This window comes from Platichthys flesus, chromosome 16 (genome assembly GCF_949316205.1).
Source record: "Platichthys flesus chromosome 16, fPlaFle2.1, whole genome shotgun sequence".
Taxonomy (NCBI): Eukaryota; Metazoa; Chordata; class Actinopteri; order Pleuronectiformes; family Pleuronectidae; genus Platichthys; species Platichthys flesus.
Genome location: NC_084960.1, coordinates 11,711,021 through 11,729,313, shown reverse-complemented (window position 1 = coordinate 11,729,313; position 18,293 = coordinate 11,711,021). Strand labels below are relative to the sequence as shown.

The following is an 18,293-nucleotide window of genomic DNA, read 5'->3' as shown; positions in this document are numbered from 1 at the left end:
GTCCCAGTATAAAGCTGTAACTTTAAGAAAGTGGCACTTGTTACCAGAAGCAGGACAGTCCATGAGTCTGAATATCAAAACATAAAAATAAAACACAAATTAACCCAAAATAAAAATTTGAAGGTTTCATATTAGCATCACAGAATAGGCCTCTAACGGTTATATACTATAAATAGAGTGGGTCCTTGTTCTGACTTTGCATTACAATCTTAAACTTATTTGAAACTTATTATAATTATGTGCCCTGGAGTTTTAACCTATAGGACGCAAACATTTATCTGGCTAGGACAGCCTTGTTCCCATTATGAGTGAATTGTGGAAACTGATGAATTACATGCACCACTATAAAACAAACGTGCACTATCCTGCGCAGAAAACCACTTTTTAAGACATTCATTGCTGCTTTTCAAATGTAGGCTCTATATAAATTTTCTAAAAAGGCAACCACACGTGCTGTATAATAGTAGAGGCAGCCACAACCTGCCCTTTCATATATAGCTGAATAATTTGAGTGAAACTGTGGGAAACCAGCGAGCATCACGTTTTGAAGCAGTAAGTTGTACATTTTTTTAAATTTGGTGATAATGTGGCTGTGGAAGACATTTCCAAGCTACCTGAGGTTAAATTGAGGATGAGAATATTACAAGTTTAATTTAAAGTAGGGGGCAAACGGTGTAAAAAAATAAAGTTACTAGTGATGGCTCTTCTCAGAGCTAGAGCCAGTCAGTTCACTCTCCTGCCTGAGGGAGGCACAAGAGTCATGAGAAATGAAGAAGAAACTGAGGGAAAGGCTGTAGACTGCATGATCCATATGTACAAAGAGGTGTCTAATAATACCTGAGTACCTCACTCACTAATATTTACAGGTACTGCGTGTATCCATGTAACATTCCTGACATTATGTTTGTAATATGTGTCTATGACGTGTAAATATGATACTAAATCATTTCAATGTCCACAGCTTTGCACATGTGATTGTTGGAACCACAGGATATTGCTGTCTTGACGCCAGGGTACGTGCGATGGACTCGAAAGGGTGAGAGCATTTTAATCAAGATGAATCATCCTTCTGAACAGACATCATAACAAGTTTCCTATTTTCAGTTAAGTGTGTGGAGAAGATGTAAATAAAGGAGGAAATTCACCCACAGCTATCACACGGAGAGTTAGTTTGAAAAACAACATATTGATTTTGCACTTCTTTTTTTAAATCTATCTGCGGTCAAACATTATAGAGACTCATTTCCTCACCCAGTAAATACAGAACAGGATTACGTTAAGAAATTTAGAAACAATTGAGTGATAATGTGAGTCACAAATTTAGATATTTTACTTATTAGGGCCAGAGCACAGACAGACTATTGTCTAAGGAAATTGTAAGGATTCTTTTTTTTTAAGGCAAATGAATTGGCAATTGACAATTTCATAGGGCCTCACTGTCTGTCGGTGTCTGTCAGTGCTCGGTCCCCAAAAAAGAAAATTTAAAGTAAAATTAAATAAAATAAAATAAAACTGGCAGATGAACGAATAGTTCACCTCCCGACCGTGTCTTCAGATCAATGCTTCGTTCTTCTGCCAACAGAGTCTTCGGATCAATGATTTGTTCTTCTGCCGGATACAAGTCTTTGGATCCTTTTTCACGTGACCTGCATCCGTCTATGCAAGAGTCCCAATGCCTGGGCACGAGAAAATGAACGAATCTCTCTTTGAGAGGACTCGTTACTCCTGAGTCCTTGTAAGGATTCGTTCAAAATGAACGAATCGTTCACAAACGAAACATCCCTACTGCTGTGCCAGCTCAAGCTCCCACTGAGGGGCTGCGCCTTGGGTGAGAGGGGCGGGGCACTCAAAACAGGTCAATCTGAGGAGGACTGTTTTTGACAGGGTAAAAAGGTGCTGTTTTAAATGATCCTTGTGGCATTTTGACCAAAATATGTTACAGACATTTCATTAAGACCCAAAGCAACCATATCAACTGAGGTAAAATGGGCATAATATGTCCCCTTTAAATTTGTTACCTGTGTCTCAAAATAGTGTTTTTGCAGGTTCAGCGAAAAGTAATCACAGGCACGTGTGTGTTGGTGTCTGTGGGTGTGTGGGTGTGTATATGTGTTAAAACATAATGGAAAAATAATATGATAAAAACATGATCCTGCCAAATTGACAGAAAAACTTAACCCATAAGGTGAATATTGTCCACCACAGGAATTCAAACGAGCGCCATTTTGAATGTGGCTCAGTCATAAGAGGAAAAACTGGTCAAAAGTTATTAGGGTGTATTTTTAGTTTAACAGATTGACACCACCGCTCTGTCATTTTAAACTTCTGACATTCAGTCAGCCCCGCCTCCTCTAAGGCTTTTTGCAGCTCCCCACCGATACAACAAAACGGGTCAAATCCGAGTGGGTGCATTTTTTTTAACCCGTCAGCACTTATCCCAAATTCAATTTGCATAATTAAAACCATTGATAACAAGATCATTCCCTCTGTGCGCTTCTTTGTGCAGCCCTGACTTCTGATGAACACGCTGATGAATGTGGCCTTTAAGAGTATTCAGAAAATCACCTGTCGAAATAATGCAATCACAGCAGATGGAAACAATAACAAGATGCTCTGTGAAATTCACATCTCTTCACTGCTGACAAACATCTCTCATATTCTCTAGAGAGAATAGAAAAATGGAGGGTACTGACTTGTATCTTCAAAAATAAGACAAATGGTTACTATTAGTGACTGAATAACCTTTGAATGACTGAGAAAATGCATCGACTTAGCTGATTGGTTTATAAATAACATAATATGCATAAAAAAAAACATTAAAAAAATAAATAAAATACATCCTCCTCGGTGGTTCCATTAAGTCATAGGACTTCAGGTCGAGTGAAAGATTCAAAAGTAGCTTTTGTTTTCCTCTGGCGTAACAAAACCTTTCGCTTGTTATTCGCAGTCGACACATCAAGCAGCCGGAGCCAGCTGGGGAAGTTCTCTAATGACGTGACCATGGAAACAAGGCAAAGGGTCGCATGTGTCTTATCCCTCAATATGGGAAAAGCCTTCTGCTTGAATTTGCTGAAAATGATGTCAAAGCATATCCGAATCAGAGTTGTTTTTGTATATTTTTATTTTTTCCTCAGAAGTGCATTGGATAAGGTCTCTGATGTAATTCTCCAGACTCCAGCTTTGGACTTGTTGTCAGATTATTATTTTTTTTGTATTTACCGCCTCTCATTTGAAGCCCAGGAGTCTCTCTCAATCCGAGAGAATTCATTCTATTAACCTTCTTTTAACTTTGTTTAGTATGAGATACAAAACAAAGTTGTAAATAAGTAGCTGAGGCTGTTTATATCCCACCATTACCTGATGAAGGACCAAGTATTGAAGAGCACTGGCTTTGAACTGAAAATCAGTGGTTATGGGATTAATTGTGAATAATATCTTCGTGTTTACCCAATGTACAACTGATATGTTATACGTTTGTTTTGACCTTCACAAAAAGGCCCAAAACAGGGTCTCAACCTTTTAATCAATCTGCAGTTTGCATCAAGAATTTGCCCATTGTTCCCATAAACAGATTTACTCCAATATAACCTGTTTAAATTGTATTGCATCCCCTAATGAGTGCTTCAGAAATTCCTCTTATGTAGATCATGGGTAAACAGTGAAAAGGGAACTCCCTAATCACCGGATGCTGACAAGCTTTGACTTTGTTGATGCTGATGAAGGGATCCCTTCCAGCTTTTCGCTTGGAGGCGACTGCAGCTCCGATTATAATGGTCACGTGTGAAATCATTTCTGTGCTTGGAGAGAGACACCTCTCCGCGGCAAGCATGTAATTAATGCTCCTGTGCCTATTTAAAGCATCCGTGCACATGCCCTTCCTCTCGTGTGTCCTAACGTGCAAACAGACAAGTGAGAAAGTGCCTGACACTTCCTGTAATACGAGGGCTTCGAACTGAGCATCATCTGGTCTTATTTGCATGTTATGTAAATATTACTGTCAGAGTGTCATTCCAACCAAGGACTGATGCAGAACACATTGTCACAACAGGTATCCAAGCCAGGATTTTAGTTTATCTCTGTATTAATTTGATTTACCATTTCAATCACCTTTGATTTACCATTTAATTACCTTTCATGTACTATTTTTGGTTACCATGGCGTGCTTATTAGGTTATGGTCTATGGCTGTAACACTGTGATTAATGGTTGACACAGTGTAAAAAGTAAAACAGGCGTTTGGGCAGTGACTCTGTCTATATTAACCCAGATTTAAAGGTAGTACATTGATTTATATTTATGACATTCAGTTATTCAACCACGTTCTAAAGTAAGATAATATTATTAATGACGATTCATTGGTTTATATACAGGTATATATATATATATATATTGTAACCTACATTTTTAGATGTAACATCATCTCTGTCTTTAGTGTCCTTAGTCTCTCTTTCCTGCTCTGGATGGATGGAGAGATCATTGTTTACCCTTCTTTTTGTGATTATTGTTAGGGTTGATATCCAACGCTAACATACAACGAGTGACACTATGTAATCTTTGGACTGAAAATATACGATCTTTGTGTTTTTTCTGTTCAGACTCAGACTTTTTTCGATGTAAATTCAAGGACTTCCTGTCTCCTAAGTGGTATGATTACATATATGTAGGTCCCCTTCGAGTGTTTCTTGGAAATACTGTCATTGAGCAGAACAACATGTACACTGATGTCAGTGACTGACAGTCGGACCTTGTTCACCTTTGTAGCTGAGAGGATTTTCTCAGCAACATCCCTCAGCAACAGTAAAATGATGCCTTCGGGTGCACAATGTAAACTCCGTCTTTTCAAATCCCCTGCCCCTGGTCAGAAAGTATCCAAAAGATAAACTGTAATTCTTAAAAGATATTATACACTCCCAGAAAGCCATTTTTATGTCATAACTGTTTAGGTTTATCCATAGCGTGACTGTCATATATATTACTCATATGTTATTTATCTGTTTAGACTGTGTACATCATTTAGATTAGATTGTTTATTGCATTTGTACATATTCATTACTTTTAAGGAAGCCAGTTTTTGACTTTCTTTGCTGCTGCAATAGAGCTGATTTCCCCTTTTATGTGACCAATAAATAATAAATAAATGGTCTGTATAGCGCTTTTATATTCTTTATGACCACCCAAGTGTTTCACAATACAGTTTTGCCATTCAAACTCATACAGTGCGTGGATCACTTTCTCTATCTTAAATCACACATACACTGCTGGCCCACTGAGGTAATTTTGGATTCAATATCTTGCCCAAGAACACATCAGCACGTGGTATGGGATAAACAGGGATTGAACTGCCAACCATCTGGTTAGTGGACTATCTGCTCTTCCTTGTGAGTCACAGCCAGCCAATCAGTAAACCTTATCTTACTTTAATACTCACATTTATGTTACTACTCTTTACACTGAGCTACAAAGGGCTGCAACAAAACACATCAGGTCAAGTCAAGTATGGCTTTCCACTGAGAAACAGCAGTTAATGGCTCAATATTGCACCAATGAGCTAATTGGTATACACAACAAGTGTATGATGCAGGTAAGTAGCTTTTATATCAGGAGAGGTGGAGGAAGAGATGCTTGTAAAGGAAGAAAGGAAGGAATGAGGATGAATGGATGAGGGAATAAGGATGACGGAATTAGGGAAGGTGGATAATTGGATGGGGGTAGGGATGTAGGGATGAGGGGACAAGGATGCATGGATGAGGGATGGAGGGTGAAGGGATGAGTGAAGGGGGTGAAGATGAAGGGATGACAGGGTAAGAAGGAGGGATGAGGGGATGAGGGAAGGAGGGTAAATGGACGAGTGTTTTAAACATGTTTCTTCTTTTCTCTTTCTCAGGGGAAGCGAACTGGTGTCCTGTCGTCCACTCGCAGTTGCGATATTTCCGACAGCAGCAGAGGGCGGTGAAGTAGCCGCTGCACTTCCTGTGACCATATTTGGCGCGGGCATTGGCGGCGCGTGAGCCCAGCAGACATTTCCGCGGACTAATCGGAGCTTTTTGTCTCCTCGTGCATCACAAGAAACAAAACACCGAGCGATCGCTGTTGTCTTCACACAAGTTCAACCGCGACAGAAAAAAAAACTCGCTTCTTCTTCTTCTTCTTGTTCCCGAGAGCCTGCACATCCACTGATCCTGACATCAGTGCAAACCTCTCACACCGGAGAACCGCTCCAGAGATACAGGTGAGCTGAGGAGCTTCTTCTGCATCCAACATCAGCATCACATCTGGAGCTCTAACGCAAACTCAAATTATTTTACACATGCGTCAGCCTCAGCCGCTCCGACTCATGATGTCAATGCGAAGGCTGCTTCAGATCCACCTGTTGATCAGAATTCACATTAGTTGGAAATCATTTGAATTTAGCCTTTTTTGCGGAGTCTGAAGTTCTACGTGTGATATGAAATAATGCATGGTTGATTTGTCATGTGTCTCCTGGCGGGGGTTTCAGACCTGAAATCATATTTTTCTGAGAGGAAATGTTCGTCTTGCAGCTTTTTAATCTGTCCTCCATAGTGAAACTTCCCCTTCTGTTCACCATAAGCATCCACAGAATGATGCTGCAAACCTGATCAGTTGCTTTAAGTTGACTGCAAACACGCAAACACACACACGCACACACTGTAGAGCTCTATCCCAGGGAAATGTTGTATAACGTTGTTTTTTTACGGAAACTACAGGTGAGCAAGGTTGCATTGATTGCTGATTCACACACACACACACACACACACAGAGAGAGAGACACAAACACACAAGTGCAACATACCAGTATCACATCAGGTAAAAGATAGAGCAAGTGAAGTTGTTATTGTATTCACCCTGGTTGACAAAAACATCTTGAATATAGCTGAACATTTGTAAACCCGAAGTAGAAGAGTTTTTTTTTTTTTTTTATTCTGACGGACATTTTTCCTTAAATAAGTCTCATGTTTGTCAGGGAAATAAAAATTAATAAGAGGTTTTCGGTTTCCTGATCTCTGTGTGAGTTTAACTCCTTTGGTAGCTGACACACAGAGAGTGCTTGGGTTACACTGTGTATGTATAAATCAATTGGATGCATTGGAGATGCCTGTGGAGCTCTCTCTCTCTTTCTCTCTTTCTCTCTCGCTCTCTCTTTCTCTCTCACACACAGCCTCTCTTTTCTCCCCCAGTGACAGCAGCAGCAATTGCAAGCCTGTAATTTACCTGCATTTGTAATATTGACAGTAGATATAGGTGCAGCAAATTTAAAGAGCAAGGCAATGATGATGTTAAATCATCACATCTTTGCCTGTTTAGTTCTCTCTCCTCCTTGTGGAGGTCATAACTTTAGACGAATTATTATGAGTCCTTTAGTCATTAATTAAGCATCAACTCCTATTATTATACTGTGGATCAAACCTGTCTATTATAAAAACTGCCTCCCCAGTGTTTTCCTCCTGCTGCACTGTGGCAGAAAAAAAAGAGGTTATGGAAAGGCTGTGCTAATATATTGTTAGGAAGTGTGTAATTTGTTAGAGATGTGCAGTTGCGTGACTTCCGAGCATCACTTGTGCTGTTGCGCAGTTCAGTTTGATGTTCTGTGCGTAAACTACAGAGGCGGCGGCGTTTCTTTTGCATGAAGACTCAATGGCTGCTATTTTTGACAGTTACCGCTGGAGTGAGTGTCTCTCAGGCTGACAAAGGATGTATTATCTGTGGTATAATGATCAAAGATGTGCACCATTGTTTAAGTTCCATGTTCTTTATTTATTTAATTCTGTGTGCGTGGCTGCAGACGCCCTTTAAAGCTCACAGCCGTCAATTCCGGGGATTTTCTCTGGCAATCAGTCTCTCCGAGCCAAAGTGCCTGTCATTTGCCTTGACAACACAGACTCCAGGGGGGCATTGGGGAGTCTACGTCTAGATGCACAGTTTCTTTTGTTGGATTATGGACTATTTATATCCACAAGTGGATCCACGGTCTAGGTCATAGCGATGTCTACACTTTGTCACACGTTGTTGCTGTTTTTTTTTTACATCAAATCCACTTGACAGCTCTTTGAGGATTAGACAGAAAGTGACAGTTGGATCCATTTGTCCCTAAAGGCCGACTTACATAATATAACTGATGGCCAGTGATTAGGCTTTAGGCTCCGTCTTCAATGCCATGACAGCCATAGTTGTTATCGTCAGTGGCACTACAGCTTGATTTACTTAGAGTTATGACTTGAATATCCTCAGGCTCATGTCGTATAATGAAGTCTCTGGGAATATGGAGGTCAGAATGTGTATTTGATTTAATTACGTGACTGTCAATGTCACCACAATGGGGGATGGTTAATACTCACCTTTCATTTCGGTGACTCGGGAGGAATGTAATGAATTAAATGCATGCCCCTAATTACATTGATTATGTTCTTTCTGAGACAAAGAAACCCCTCTCTCCTCCTCGTCTTTTCCTCGCTCCCTGTGTCTGTCCCAGCCCCTTTGAAACACTCAACAGCACTCTAAAGGATGAAGCTTTCACGCTCAGACAGACACTTAAAGAAGAGCTCGACAACAATAGACTAATGACTTAGATAGGTGCGTTTCTGAAAACCCCACGAAGACTAATCTCCGGTGCGTTTGAAGCTGCCAATGATCGACCGCTGCGGAGGTAACAGTGTAATCCTCGCTACTTTATTGATCCGCTACAGAATCTCTGGCCGTCTTTTATCCGATGTATACTTTTGGAGATGTCAAATGGGAAAGGAGTGAGAAGTGGGAACACCAGTGAAGCTCTTGAAGTGACTCTGAAGTGTTACAGTGACTGACATTGCTTAAAAGAGATTCTATATAGAGGAGGATTTGTTTTATATGGACCTCTACCACAGTAGTGTCAGGGAATGAAGTGACCAGGCTGTGGCCTGCTGTCGTGAATAAGTGTGTTTTATATATTGCCCTACGTGTTAAGCTGTGTTAAAGCAAACACATGAAAGGGCTTCTTCTTTTTGTTTCTTTTTTTTCTTGGCTTTGTAAAATTGCATTTACCTGTATTTACCGGCTCCCTTTCGTCTGCTGTTACCATAGAGACACTCCCTTTTTATCAGCAAGGCGGCTTTGGCTGCCGGGCTCATTGGCTCTCAAAGGGGAGAGACAGTGGTGAGCAAGTGTTTCCCTGGCTCAGCTTTGACACAAATGTAGCGAAAAAGGCATTTACTTGGCTTTGACAGTGTTTCCTTGGCAGCCGGCGCCCCACCGTCGGTGGCACGTCGACCCGTTTTTGTCACTGTGGGTTGATGGCTGAGGCAGAGTGAAATCCAGTTGGGAGCGAACCTCTCCTGTAATTGAAATGAGTTCACCTGGGAGACAGCTGCTCCGCGGTGCCTGTTTGCTGTCAGCTCCCCTCGCTCACCAGGCTGCATGTGGTGGATCTGATGTGATGCGTGAGCAGAGCTTTTTGTGTGTGTCTGATGCATGGTAGTTTGAGGTTATGAAACAGGTCTTCTCTGTGCAGCACAGCAACCAAACGTGTCTATGCCTCCTGAGGAAATCATGACAAGAGTATGACACTGCTGAGCAGAAGTCACGCAGGGGAGCAGTAATGGTGAACACCTCTCCTCACGTGCTGTAGCCCCTTATGTTCAGCAACGAAAGGCACTTAAGGCGTTTTGTAGGAGTTGTAAGTCAACCAGACATTACAGCACTGGAACACTGCATACAATCAATTGAATGATACTGTCTAATGGGGAAAATATTGGATTCAAAACTCTTCTTTAACTTATTAACCCGCGGGCCTTGGCTTTGGTATAATTACAAAGCAGAGGCCAAAATATGTTGGATACGGGTGCCGCCATATTATGCTTTTGACATCATTTGGTGCCAGAGTCTGCGCAGAAGTGAGTTGAGCTTTGGTATCAAGCCCCCACTGATTCATTCTCTTGACTAATTGTGAGATCATTTCACCCTGTTTTGGGAGCATCAAATAACAAATTAAAGCCCAACTTACCAGAAAAAATTGTACATACACCAGTGTGATAAGAACTACCTGAAATTGTATCTTTGGAAACCGTTTATTTGCTGTATACTTTTGGTTTATTGTTTGTCCCTTCTGCTAACATTTAGGGTTTACAACCTATTCTGCAACCAGCCACTAGGGGGAGATCAAAATGTTTTGGCTTCATGTCATGCCACCCAATACATTTCATAACACAACCAAAAGCCAATAAAACCGTGGAGTTATATTTAATAACTAACAATGTATATGTTGAAAGACCTTAACATAGTAAATCCATGGGCTTCAATCAAAAGCTTATCTAATTGGCTTTTATCAGGGTCCTTGAGCCTGTGGTCAATCATCTGGACCAGAGAAGAAACAAGGCCTGAAAGCATGTTGAGAGCAAGTAGTTGTTCACAAAGTAGTCTGGTCCAATGTATTCAGTTCAGCCAGTAATCAGACATCTATTGAAAATGTTAGTTAGCGGAGGAGTTGCAGTTCTCAGTGATGTTGTACCTAAATAGTTCCAGGCCAGGAGATGACTCCTTAGAGAAAGATGAAAGAAATGTATCCACTTTGAAGGTATTGACAAACTTTAATTGAAAGTGTTTAAAGTGTTTATCACAACTTTTTTCTTTTAATAAGAGAACATGACACTAATGGATCACTGCAATTCTTTTTTTAGCTTAAATTCTGCATCTGACTGAAGGGTTTGTTGAAAGAATTGGCAAATCCAAACAATTTAGAAATGATGGACTCATCTGATACAATTTGATACTTGGATTAATGCTTTCTCTCATTGTGCCATTTAGAATCATGTGTGTTCTTCCTGTTCTTGCTAGCTTTTCAGGGTTTATCTTTATATTATAGTTATATATCTATATATATATAATAAATTCTGTTTGATTCTTATTTTTGTATAAGCGCTATTAGGGTCACTTCACCCTTACGCCGGGTTCACACCGGACGCTTAAGCCACGCCAAAGCGTGGCGTAAGCGCTAATCCCTAGCGCGCCGGCGCCTGGCTGTTCACACCGGACACGGAAGCGACGCTGAAGCGCCGGGCAGCGCTAATAATATCACCCGTTGATCCAGTAGTATAAAAAGCATAACTTACTTGTTGCTCCAACATTAGGCAACTGCGTCCCAATGTCTTTTTTGGTGCTGTCTTTATACAACATGTTCCAAGGATCATACAACTCACTGTACTTCTCCACTTCAATTATTAATTTAATGTTGAAGAACTTCTCCGCTGTTTGCTCCGTTAAATGTCGGGTGTCGAGGGTAAATTACGTAATCTCCACTCAAGCCTATGTGGAGAATACGTAGCCCCTCTCTCTCTCTTTTTATCTGTATCACTGCTTGTGTGGCTGTAGTGGAGGGGCAGAGGGGGACATTTAAAAATGTGGCTGGTAAAAGTGTTACAATTAAAACTCCAGGACAACAGAAGGTGAATACAAAGTATGGGATGCATATTTGATCATTTATATCATATAAAATATGTCATCAATATCGTTTAAAATCATTCTTCAGTGTGTTTCCTGTCGTGATACGCTTGCGTCAAGCGAAAAAAATTGACGCCGAAACGAACGCTTCACGGCACCAGGCAGCATTGGCGCAGCGCAGCGCTTCAGCCTCCGGTGTGACCCGCACAAAGGTTTAACATGGGAGTGGATGGAGGCCAGCTGTTTTTTAAGGATTGGCGCTGCGCTTACGCCACGCTTACGCATCTCTTCCGTGTCCGGTGTGAACCCAGCGTTAGGATATAGATGCATCAGTCTTCTATCAAAAATGTATCCTTGCTTTCATTGGCAGATCATAAAAAATCCCAGATATATCTTGATGCTACATTTCTGAATTAGGAGGTCAGTAGATTATACGGTTACAAGATGGATCCATCAACAAATAAATCTTTGATAGAAACTGATGAATCTAAAGTTAGACCTAATGTGTCATTATTCTAAATCAGTAGAAAAACCTTTGAGACAACACTTTGGCTATAGTTGAATATTTCTATGCACTTCCAAAACTTCCGAACGAAAAACAGAAATTTGGGAATATATAGGGATTCGATATGTGAAGTAGTCATTGAGGAAGTTCCAACAGGTGCTTTCTGAGGCACATTGTTAAAGACTCTTTGATAATATCTACCAGAGAAGGAGTATCGACACTTCAGTCGACTTGAGTAAAGTGAGAATACTCCAAGTGGATAACAGATGACAGCCTCCTGGATTAATGGCAGACTGTGTCCTTTGGCTCAGCAAATGATGCAACCTGTACCATGAATACCCGGCTTCTCCGAGCAGGAAAGCCTACTGCTTGTTGCTCTCTAAATGACAGTAGTCATACAAGCCAGTATGTTGAGTTTCTGTGCATCTATTTGCTGCAAGTGTTGTGATTCAATACAGGCAACATTTAACAGGGTTGTCTTTAAATATTAAACTTAACACCAATTAACATTTCCTGTAAATTCCACTCAGAATCTCTTCTGAAAATCAAGTTAATTGTCCTCTATTACAGTTTGTTAATAACAGTGACTATTTTGTCTTTTGCTGGCTGAACAATCTCTCAGCCCACGGTTTCATTGCTTCTTTTTCACACAGACGTAGACATTGGCTGTCAACTATTGAAAAGAGCGTCTGACTGTCTGAGTCGGTCTGACTGTCCTCTGAAACTACTTCTCCATCAATCAAACCTTCGCTCATGTGTCCTTGTCAGGTCTTTTTCTCTCTTTTTTGGAGTGTTCTGTCTCTTCCCCCTTTACTGGGTTTCTGTCGGACCATTGGAGCCTCACAAAAGACTCAAGTTATGCAGTTGGAGCCGGTATCACAGTTCTGTGAAAATGCAGTAAAATGGAGAAGCAGGGACCAAAGTGATGGTATGCTTTTAAAGAGACTCTTTGATTAGACTTCACTCTCTCCTCAGTTGCTAGGCAGATGTGTGTGTGTGAGTGTTTTGCTGTAGAAACTGCTGTCATTTATGCAATCAATAACCTTGCAATCAGATTTTTCTTTTACTCGAAATGAATGGGGGATGCTTCTATGGAGCTTTGGCATGTTATGTTGCACTTGAAAACTGTGGCAGCTAGCATGTATTCTGTTCCTGTGAGGATTTAGCGACTGACTTCAATATTGATCCTCAGGTATTTATAGACCCCCAACCTTTTGTCAAGATTTAAAGGATTACCTCCTAATAAAGGAAATATAGCAAAGGAACATAATGAAGTTTGGATACTGACTTTTGACCAAAAAAAGCCATGAAGGAGCATTGCACTTAAAAATGATTTTCACGTTAAATGAATGCCTCTTAATATAACATATATTGTCATGTAACCTTTTTTTTCACACACAAACAGAAAGACAGTTATATTTTTTGATTGAGAATGCAGAGTAAGTTGTCTGCAAATATAAAAACATTTGATGTTGCTATTGCTAGGAAATCGTAGAGTTTGACATACCTTTTTCTTTACATTTATCCCGGGGAGAATGCTGACATGCACGGATACTGAAATAACTTGGTATATTTTATTCTTCAGCTCTTATTCTAGGGGTGAGTAGAGAGAGCACAAAACTGTCATGGTGTCACATAACTCAGTTATATTTTGAAGTCAACATGAAGCGAAATTGAGGCTTCACTCCATGGCATCAAGACCTACTTTGTCTGAGGGAATTGCTTAGCAACATAGTGCCAATCTCGCTTAGGTCGTCAAGGAGGCTCATTTTTCTAAATATGGTATTTCACAGTAAAGAGAAGTAGTCAAGGAAAGTTTTTCCTTTTTCTACAAATGGTTGCATAACACTAAGTTAAATATTACTAAATTTAAAAGCTGCCATACATTAAAATATGCAGGAAAGTAATTGTTTGTCCTATTTTTTATATATGTTCATGCCTTTGTCCCCATTTTTTCCTAATTTACTTTATGTTATGATTGTTCTTGTTATTACTATTTATTACTTATAACATGTATTAATTACAGTAGTTAGAGGTGGATTTCACGTAAAAAATTACATCTACATACGGTTAATTAAAGAACGGAGGATGAACAGTTTGGTTTTATTATATTTTAAAGATTGATATCAGTCTCTATTCCCTTCTTTGATTTGAAATGACAGCCTCCCGCCAACTAATCTGGCTTTGCACAAAAATGAAAAAGGCCAACATAAAATCTTGCTAACATTATCTATAAAAGGCAAAAATGACATATTCCTTTAATCTTTACAAAACTTATGTGTAAAAAAAAAACTAGTCCAAATAGTTTTCCCATCTTTACACTTAGCTAACATAAAAAGGACAGAAGTGAGACCGGTATTGCTCTTGTTATCCAAACTTCGGCAATGATACTATAAGTCATATTTCTAAAAAAAACTTCTTTATGTTAGACAAGCTACTGTAACTTATATTTCAATAGTCAGTCATTTTCGGACTTAATCAAACATCCAGACAGTTGTTTTAAAATGTAGTGTAGTGTAAATGTAAATCAGTGTAGATGTACACAGCAAGCACAGCTTTTTTTTTGCGGGTACTGCGGCTTGGTTAGGTTAGTTGGAGACTCTAGATTTAACATAGATGTGAATGTGAGTGTGAATGGTTCATTAGCTGTGTTCCAATTCAGCCGTCAAATCCTTCATCTGCTGCATTCGTAGGCCGATTGCAACACAGCTGTGCGACTAGGCTGTCGAACTCGAAGGCGTCTAAATGTGGCTGACAAATTTGTTCTTTTAGAACAACGCAACGAAGGTGCCTTTTGGAGGATCCTTCCCGGCCCAACATACCCCGCGATTCATTGAGATTTCAGTCACAAACTGTTTTTAAAAAAAGGAAATGGCGGCAAAAAGCGAGTCGAAAACATCAGGAGAATTTATCTTTGGTCACAGTTTACGCTGCCGTTGGAGGATGCAGCCTCTGAATAAAGACACAGCTTTTGTCTTGTCTCTGTATGTTGGCCCTGTGGTGGACTTGTGACCTGTCCAGGGTGGACCCTGCCTCTCGCTCAATGGCAGCATGGATTGGCTGTAGCTTCCCCTGTGACCCTCAAAAGGATAAGTGGTATAGATGATGGATGGATGGATGGAGATGAACAGTTATAGAGCAATGCATCTAACTGTGACATCAAATTTAGCATGTGTGGCCTTCATGAGGTCTTTGGGGCGACTGAGCAAAGCACAGCAACCCCCAAATATTTCCATGAATCTGAACCCCTGCTGGCAGCTTTGAGTTTTGGATTGTACCATTTTTGAAAAATACTTTATGTCCAGCCAAGCCCTCAATTAAAAATCAGGAACCAGTGTTTCCATTTACACTGTTGGGAACTCAACAGCTCCCTTTCAACAGAACGATCCTAATCACTTAGTGCAACATGGCTGCTTTGCAATTAATGCCAGTTACATGTGGATTGTTTGTCAAGATGGAGAAAGTGCAAATTACATGATTAACACTTAGTTCAATGTTTAACCATTGATCATTATACCTCCACATGACTTGTTACTGAGTGGGCCTCTCAACACTTGTGCCTTCTTTTCTTAAACCAATTGTTGAACCCCAAAATGGCCCCTCAAAGATGTAGAATGCACAATTGTAAAGAAGCTTTGGATAGAAGCTAAATGACATCTTATCTAATTGAAACGGTTCTCTTTCATGTTTGGAGGGGGAGGGGGGAGGGTGAGGTGAGGTTGTGGGGGCATTGAGCTACAACATGAAATGTCCCCACTAAATATCGACAAATTGTTCACACTGAACCTTTAAGACATTCAGGAAAACATTTCTAAACGTAGTTAGTGCTATATTTATGCGCTTTTTATTTTGATAACGCAACCCTTTTTCTGACATTGCTATAATGAAGCTCTTATGACTCCCAGCTCGCCACTGCTTCTTGATTTGCATTTTTCTTTACAAAGTCCCATAAATAAAGGTTGAGTGACTGAACTGAACAGACTCAAAGGTAGAGGATAAATTGCACACCCTGGGGCATCAGCCAGACAGACCCAGAAAGAGTATAATTATGTTGAAAGAGCAAAGGTGTATGTGTGCTTTGCAGCGGATCCAACCACAAGAAACCCTTTACACCGACTGTTTGTCAGGAAACAACCAGTTGTATGAATATGATCGTACAGTAAAAGTGTTTTGCCTCGCTTTCTCAGACTCAAGCTTGTGAGTTACTCATTCACGCAAACGCTGCCAATCATGCTCTCGCAGTGGAGTGACAGTTAACGTGATGTTGGCTCTTTGTGTCCACAGTGAACCAACATGACGACGCTGCTGGACCTGAAGAGCAGTGTGCTGCGGCAGGTGCAGAGGAGCCAGTCGCTGAGGAGCCGGAGGGAGCCGCCGCCGCCCACCCCCGGCAGCCCCCTGACACACAGTCCTGACCCGTTACCCCGCAGGTGAGTCGCTGGTGTGAGCTCTTTTACTTACACCTGGCGTCGAGTGCTGTAACTGGATTCTGGTTATTACAAGGTTATTATTTCATGGATTTCAGTGAACTTCTGGTGCTTTTTCATTTAAAATATATATATATTCTTTTATAAATACTTTGCCGCTGGTTAGTTTTCGTGAATTAATGGTAGCACCCACGATTATCAGATAAAAGAACTCCTGATATGTAGAGTATAATTTATAAGTATTTAGTCGGATGGTAGAACTGAAAGCTTTGTTCCAAGAGGGAACTTATTAATATTTATCAGACAATCAGCAATTTTTTTCTCCATAAAGTTAGCTGCATCTGGAGATAACACTTCTAATCTACGCACAATGCCTACATAGTGAGGCTGCAGCAAAATCAAAGTTGGAACTCTCTACCGCTATTGAGCAAACACATTTTTTCTTGGAAAATGTCAATTTTAAGTGATAACTTCTCTCTACCCCCGGTGGACATTACACAATACATTAATTTTGGAAGTTAAATTGCAGTTAGCTCAGTATTGCACTGACAGCTTTTCAAAAACGAAAGCACATAGACATAATTATTGTCTGTTATTAATTCATTTTCTGTACTGCCTAAGCCGTAGATAATCACTTCTTGTCAGCAGTGTGTTAATGTTGCTGGCATTTATTCCAAAGTTGTGACTTGCCATTAAGAGGCAATGTACAAGCTGCCTATTCCCCCTGGACACATCAGCTTCCCTAGTACATGCACAGTCAGGCGCTGAGGAGATCACAAACGTTGTGTTCTTGTATATCAGTTTACACCACACGGTCTCATGTCCACACGTCTACTTCAACGTAGGTTGCACAATAGCACTTCTATATCATCTGACGTCTTTGTGCATTTCAAAATAAAAGAGCAATTTACTTTTATTTTTTACTTTTTTTATGTGCTTCTGTGTGCGATTGTAAATATCCATGAATGTTATGTGTGCTGAGGTATTGAGTGTGTATTTGTACTGTGTATTGTAATGTGTATGTTCAACTTAATGTTTGAATGTGTGTCGACTTCCGTAAGGTTAGAGAAACCCTTGTTGTCATGGTTACAATAATGAACATACCGAAAAGGGTATGGAACGATTATAGATAAAAGTAATAGGTTAAATATCAATATTTCTATATATCACCTGACTCACTCCATTGCTCCTGCCATACTAACCTTGGCCACTAGAAGTTGCCTAACAATAATAAACTTAACTATGGGTGGCAATAAGCTGACTAGACAGGCAAACTATGGCAAACTTATTTTCTTGTTTGAGTAATCAGTATAAAAAATTATCAATATCTGTAGCCTCGCGTTAGACAAACATACCGTTAATCTTCCAGGCATGATCTCCAGATCATGAAATAGTTCTCCTATATAGTGCAAATGTACTCTTCTACGATAAATTGTATAAAAGATTATTCTTTATAATGAAATAAATCAATTATACATGTTCACAGTTTTGATTGATTCCAGGTCTGTTTGGTAGAAAATACCTCTTAGCCATCTTAAACAATTTGTCATTTGTGATTTGTGATTTGTGATTTTTTTTTGGTCATTGTATGTTTATATATATTCTTGTGCATATGTATACATATTTACTTGTTTGTATTTATATTTGCATAAATGTGTTTACACTGTATGACCTGTAAGTTTGTATCTATACATGTACGTGAATATGTACCGTTTCTATATATTGTGGTTATGTGTAATATATGCTGTATGTACTGTATTTATATTTGTTATATTATTTCTTAATATTTGTTTTTATTCTTTCTCATATTGTTGTGTCATGTCTCTGTCAGCTCTGTGTGCTTGAGAGCATTGGACAATAAAAATGAAACTGGACATAAAATGGATTTTTTTTTGGAGTTTTTACATCTCTGCCTTGTGGCCCCGGTGAAATCAA

At 39.9% G+C, this 18,293-nt stretch overlaps 1 protein-coding gene across 1 annotated transcript in view; it reads left to right on the top strand.

The window, feature by feature from the left end:
- The first annotated feature begins 5,954 nt into the window (after nt 1-5,954).
- baiap3 (BAI1 associated protein 3) overlaps nt 5,955-18,293 on the top strand; it is a 36,595-nt gene continuing 24,256 nt past the window's right edge. The window contains 2 exon segments of the mRNA XM_062407135.1: nt 5,955-6,228; nt 16,216-16,365. Coding sequence (XP_062263119.1) covers nt 16,225-16,365 — 141 coding nt within the window. The 5' untranslated portion in view covers nt 5,955-6,228; nt 16,216-16,224.